Here is a 6,331-nt window from a genome sequence, read left to right on the forward strand (position 1 = left end):
AAAAGTGTTAAAATTTACACAATATGAAATAAATGCTGAAATAAAATAGTTGCCAGAGCATTTTTGACTTTGTTACTCTAGGATAGCACAAGGGTCAAAATGAGTGTGTGACACGTTCAAATGTCTTCACAAAAAAAGCAAAGAGTGCATGTTTAACTGACACAACAACTCTTTTATAAAACACTTGAAGAAAAGATATTAAAAGATCAAAGCAGAAATCTATGCACAGATTTAAATATTTTTAATATTTTAATAACTAAAACAACAACTTCAAGACACTTGAGAAACAGTTAGGTCAATTTTTTCTGTTTGAAACTAAAATTCTCTTCGCTTGAGGATAGATTAATTCTGATGTGTCAGGAGCCTGTGTGGAAATGTTGTTTCTTTAAGACACTTTGACTTTTGAGTACACTGTGTCCAGCTGCTGCTGGAGAAAGGTTGAAGAATCCTCAGCTCTCTGTTTAATGTTCTTCATTACAGTTCATATACGGCGTCAATGGCTGGACTTTGGAGATCAAGCTCATTTGCAGGTTGTTTCTGTTGTGTTTTTGCCTAAATAAAGAGGAAAATCCCAATAATTAGACATGAGATGTGTTCTGATTCCATTTCTTTCTTACTACAACTGTTATCCTTCATCAGAGAAGACAGGACACATAAAAACAGAAACATTAGTTGTAAAATATAGAACCCAAGTTATTTATTACACAAATGAGAGGACAGGAAGGAGAAAAACAATCAGAGAAGTACAAATAATGGATCTGTTGTGGGGTAAAGAGGTTAAAAACTTTAAACCATAAAAGATCAGTGATAGAACAAATACAACATCTACATCAGGGTTCTCAAACTCAGTTTACCTTGAAGCATCTGAAGGCAGAGTCTGGCTGAGTTTGACCCGTATGTGGTTCCATTTGTGCCAAAAATATCTTTTTGTGTCCACTGTCTATATCTTTGATCTATTGTCTATGTCTACTAAACAAGTTTATTGAGCATTTGTTCATGTCCATGTACTACTAAGCCATTTTTTTCTTGTGTCCTGTGTAGCGGCAAAAGCTAACGATGGGCAACTGTTGTTAAGGACTTTTTTGACGACCACATCCAACAACAATAGGAAAGGTATTGTTTTAAGCATAAAGCAAACTAAAATATCACAAACCAAATACAAACAAGGCGTGGACAAAAAAGATCGACTGGGGGGGCACAAATGTCATGTGGGCCGCCAGTTTGAGACCCCTGATTTATGTAGATTTTCATGATTTCAACTTCAAGTACTCTTCAACAGTATCAATGTGAATCCCCTGAAAATGATTTTACAATACTTGAGCATTTTTTTTAGTAAAGTTGACTCTTCACTTACCTGTTGGTGTCGTTGAATTTTCCTAGAACACCTGAAAGACATCAGAGATAGTTAGACGATAGTTTAAAGTGATCATTGGACTAATTGTAAAGCAAAGAATCCAGATGTTTGTAGAAAAACATCAACATGACATTTCTGAGTCATAACTTCAAAAATTTGTGGCATTTTAGGATTTTTGTGGCAGTTTTCCTAAAATGATTTGCAATAAAAGCAACAATAATTTACAATAATTGGTGTGACCAAGAAATTTCCATCCAACATTGATTTATTGTCAAAAAAGTGAGTGAAAACTACTCTTACATTTTAGCTTCACTTTAATAGCAGCATATTCACAAGATTTTACACAAAAGTGAACTTTATAGCTATAAACACTACATCTCCCATGAACCCTGGGAGATGTAGTGAGTGATACTGAGCAGGTGGCACTGATGCCAAACAGAACCAAGTCTCCAGGCATCATTATTTTATACACCGCCCGACACCAGAACTAGCAGGAAACTGTTGAACTTTGACTTTTGTTGGGAACAGAGAGTTATGAGCCATGTCAGCAAAAATAACTAAGGACAATGTTTACGTTTGATTGGTTTGACTGATGAATAAAGTTGTGGGGATTTGACAAAGTTGTTGTGTTGAGAAAAAGAGCAGGAATTTTGGTTGATTTTGCAGAAATTGCTACAATCACATCCTCGTAAAATCCACGACAGAATGAAGAAGTAAATGTTGTCATGTTGGACTTAAACTTACCAAATACAGAAAATTGAGCAGGTCAGGATGAGGATCACAGCAACTCTTACAAAATTTTGAATAATTAATTTCAGAGAACCTAAAGATGGAAACAAATCAACACTTGTTAAGACAAAAGCAAAAACAACAACAAAAAAAAAACATTCCGTTTAAACTAAAATGAAAGCCTATTATAAAAGATCCTCGTGTCCTTGGGCAAGACACTGAACCCCAAATTGCCTCTGATGGGAGGTTGGTCCAACTGCTCAGCAGCGGAGCCGCCATCACTGTGTGAATGTGTGAAAGGGTCAGTGACTGTAAAGCACTTTGGGCCTTCGAAGGAAGGTAGAAAGCGCTATACAAGAATAGGCTGTGTACCACACGCTATTTACAAAATGAATGTGATGTTAACAGTAGATAAGAATTTGCATTTTGCTGCAGTGTGAAAACATTTACTGATGATGTACAGCAGAAAGGATTTGTTTGATAGAGCGTTTGACAAGAATCATGAATGAATGAAAGAATAATGAAGTTTGTTAAACAATTCAAGACTTCTATTTACCTCCAACAATCAGATCAATCTTTGGAGACGTCTGGTTTCCCAGATCATTTGTAGCCACACAGTAATAAGCTCCTCCTTCTGTTGCATTCAGACTGTAAAATTCTCCTTCAGCTACTTTCTGGTCTCCATCTTTGCTGCTCCTGAACCAGATGAAGTTGATGACAGCAGGTTTAGCTCTGCTGGAACAGGTCATCTTCACCCAGATACCTACAGACACTGAAGCTGATGGACTGATGGATACTGAGGTGTCCTTAGGAGCATCTGAGGAAAATGTGACACACAGTAACTTTATTCATCAGAAGCAGCTGAAGTGTGATGTGCTGACAGATCACTTACATGAAACATTGAGAGTCTTTAGTGTCTCTGCTGTCTTTGGTGGTCCTTCATTCACAGGATATCTGGCAGAACAGTTGATGGTGAATCCATCATGAGTGTCTGACAGAGTGATGTTCTTCTGGATTTTAGTTGTAAAGCTTCCATCTGTGTTTGTCTCCGTTTGTCTCTGAGAGTCTGCTTGGAGATTCCAGGTGAGTTCAGGAGGGGAGTGAGGACAGGGAGTGGGAGCCGAGCAGGTGATGGAGACAGACGTCTTCTCCTTCAGATCAGCTGGGATTTCAATGCTGGGACTCTGAGGAGAATCTGTGCTTCAAACACACAGAAAAACTGTGAATGTTTACAATTTTTTACATAAAATATTTGTTCAAACTTGTCCCAAACAGATAAAAGCTGAAGACATCTTGTGTTGGACAGATTTTACTGTCAGAAGATTCAGACACAAGAGGAGTTTATTTGTATAAACGCCATTTCTTATTTGAATTAAGTTTGTTATCAAATGTTCTTTATGTTGTTTCTGTCAGTAGAAAAAGAAAGTATAAATGTAATTGTCAATGACATACCTAAAGTTCTTACCTTGAATGTTTATCTCAATGAAATTACAACGGTCGACTACTTTAAAATATCCATCTTCAATCCTAAAATAATATCTTTCTGTATATTTTGTGGTCAAATTAGAAAACAAAGTGGTGCAGTTTGTCTGCGTCAGGTTTCCAATAATCTTCATTGGATAGATGTTTGTTTGATTAGTGCTGTTGAAAATCACATTGTTTGGATTTTCAACGAACTGAGTATTGTTTTTAATCCAAACTCCAATGATTTGTTTGCTCTTGTCAAACTTCTCTCCATTTCCTGGTGTTTTCTTAAAGCTACATGGAATTATCAAACAGGATCCACTCAGAGCTTCCAGCTTCTTTGGTGCAGTCATGTGAAGATGTGAATTCTCTTTACATTCAGCCCAAACTCCTGGAATGATGAAGAAAATGTGGATTTAATGATGAATTCTGATAAACAAACTGCAGTTCAGCTGCAGTGTAAACAACATTAGAATGAGATATAAATAAAAGAATGAATGATTGAAAAATGTCTGTAAATGAAAGAGAACAAACATCTGACCTGGAAGGAAGAAGACACTCAGGAACATGTAGACTGTCAGCACCTTCACAGACAGAGCTGCCATCAAACTCCTGCATTCATCCTTCATCTCTGCGGAAACTACATGAATAGTCAGAAAAAAAGTTTCTGCCATTAATCAAAAGGTTTTGAGAGTTAAGGTTTGTTAATAAACACATCTCACAGTAAAAACTGTCAATCTGTGTTTATTTTGAGGTTATACATTTATTTCACTTTAAAATAAAAACACTTCAGGTTACACTTCACTAAGACAGAACTATTTGATTTTGGACAAAATAACAACTGATTCACTTATACTATTGGAAGATTACTCATTTTAAATATCAGCAAACATTTTCCATTGTATTTATTTTTATAAATTCCTTTTTTTTTCTCCTATAATAACCTGTGAAGTTAGCCTTAAATCAAAAGGACATTTGGATATTACTGTTTTTCAATATAAAAAACTTTTACATACAAATAGTTTTACTTGAGTGAATGTCTTTTATAAAATTTTATCAAAGTTATTAAAAAGAATATAAAGATGAAATCTAAAGATGAAAGTAAATATTTTCTCACCGATGAGTCTGCAGCTGAAACAGAGAAACACGAAGGTTTTTCTTCAGTTGCACAAAAGAAGCTCAAAAAGTAACTTCTGTGTTTTAAAGCCAGTGTGGTGTAGACATAGATGTTTATCAAGATGTGACTCGTTCTGCGACTGTGACAGAGGAAGTCATCTTTTAAAGCCTTTTAAAGTCATAAGAGGTTTGAAAATACTTTTAGTCGTTAGGACAATTTTGAACAAACCACTGATCTCTGTTTAGCTGAAAGTTTCAGGACAAAATATGTATTTTCAGTATTTTCCATGTTAAAAAATTATAGTCCAACAGGAAAATAGTACAGCTACAGATACCGCATTCATAATAGCCTTAGCAATGCACATTACTGTTTTGACTGTATGCAATGCAAAACAACATTTCATACAGAGTTCTGCTTCTTCTAATTTTTTCTGGCAGGCTGTACACTGATGTGTGTGTGTAATGCTGCCCCCCACAGGTCTTCAGTAGAAGTTACCTAAATCATTAAACCAGTTTGATGGAGAAAATAAAGGAGTACTTTCCTAATCAACGAATCAGAAATCCATAATAGCAAAATAGATTGAAATGAGAAAGTGGAAATGTTTAAATCACTTAATGTTTCATAAAAATGTCTCCTTTTTGTCTTATTCTTATTACAATTAAAAATGACATGAGTAATAGACTCTCACTCTCTGCAGTTACAAAGTCCACTTTCTTGCTTTTTGATTGTAAATAAGCATTCAGCAGTGTCCCATTCATACAAAGTTCTGCTTGGTACCAGTCTAAATACTGTTAGAGATGATTGTCTGATGTGGAACAGCTGGTGAAGCTTGGGAGAAAAAAGCAAAGGTTGATGGGAGATGCAGTGAGGAAGATGTCAAAACCTAGGAGATGGCTCCCTCGGGTGGTCGGCGGTGGAGGAGGATGGTTGAACTGTGACAGCATTCAATTCACCACTTCCAAGAAAAGTCTATGTAAGTGCACACATGTTTGGGCTTCTTTGTTCAAAACTCATGCGTTCAAGAGTTTTAAACAAGTTTCAGGCTCTACCTACAAAACGCGCTGACATTGAAGGTTTGTTCAAAGTTAAACCGGATTAAACTTGGAACAATCAGGGACGGGCTGCACGGTGGCGCAGTGGTTAGCGCTCTCGCCTCACAGCGAGAAGGCCCGAGTTCGAATCCCGGCTGGGACCTTTCTGTGTGGAGTTTGCATGTTCTCCCCGTGCATGCGTGGGTTTTCACCGGGGACTCCGGCTTCCTCCCACCGTCCAAAGACATGCTTCATAGGTTCATTGGTGACTCTAAATTCCCCCTAGGTGTGAATGTGAGAGTGAATGTGTGTGTGATTGAGGCCCTGCGACAGACTGGCGACCTGTCCAGGGTGAACCCCGCCTTCGCCCATCAGTAGCCGGGATAGGCTCCGGCACCCCGCGACCCCGACAGGGAAGTAGCGGCCAAGAAGATGGATGGATGGATGGACAATCAGGGACTTGGGTACTAGTGACACAAGGTTCAGTCGAATCATGAAACATCAATCATCCAAAAAGTCATTGATATGGAGAAATTAATAATAGCATTTTTTTTACCCAGCTGGAATTATATGACTTCAAGTCAGAGCTGTGAAAGACAAAGCCTGGAGTAAAATTACTGCAATTTCCCTCGCTTC

The 6,331-nt window shown here is 37.3% G+C and overlaps 1 protein-coding gene across 2 annotated transcripts; it reads right to left on the reverse strand.

Annotated features, from left to right (window-relative positions):
- Positions 1-236: 236 nt before the first annotated feature.
- On the reverse strand, positions 237-5,285 carry LOC118600241 (myelin-associated glycoprotein-like). 2 transcript variants are annotated; one of them, XM_036217385.1, is made up of 8 exons: positions 4,665-5,283; positions 4,089-4,187; positions 3,549-3,938; positions 2,976-3,278; positions 2,640-2,900; positions 2,099-2,177; positions 1,355-1,385; positions 237-552 (listed from the first exon to the last, which is right to left on the reverse strand). In XM_036217385.1, the coding sequence occupies exons 2-8, from the start codon at positions 4,174-4,176 to the stop codon at positions 475-477; spliced, it is 1,230 nt and encodes a 409-aa protein (XP_036073278.1). In that variant the 5' UTR covers positions 4,177-4,187; positions 4,665-5,283; the 3' UTR covers positions 237-474. The 2 variants fall into 2 exon arrangements, with proteins under 2 accessions (XP_036073278.1, XP_036073279.1); XM_036217386.1 differs by lacking the exon at positions 2,099-2,177 and having other exon boundaries at positions 4,665-5,285.
- Between the last annotated feature and the right edge of the window lie 1,046 nt (positions 5,286-6,331).

The sequence above is a fragment of the Oryzias melastigma genome, linkage group LG20 (genome assembly GCF_002922805.2).
Source record: "Oryzias melastigma strain HK-1 linkage group LG20, ASM292280v2, whole genome shotgun sequence".
NCBI lineage: Eukaryota > Metazoa > Chordata > Actinopteri > Beloniformes > Adrianichthyidae > Oryzias > Oryzias melastigma.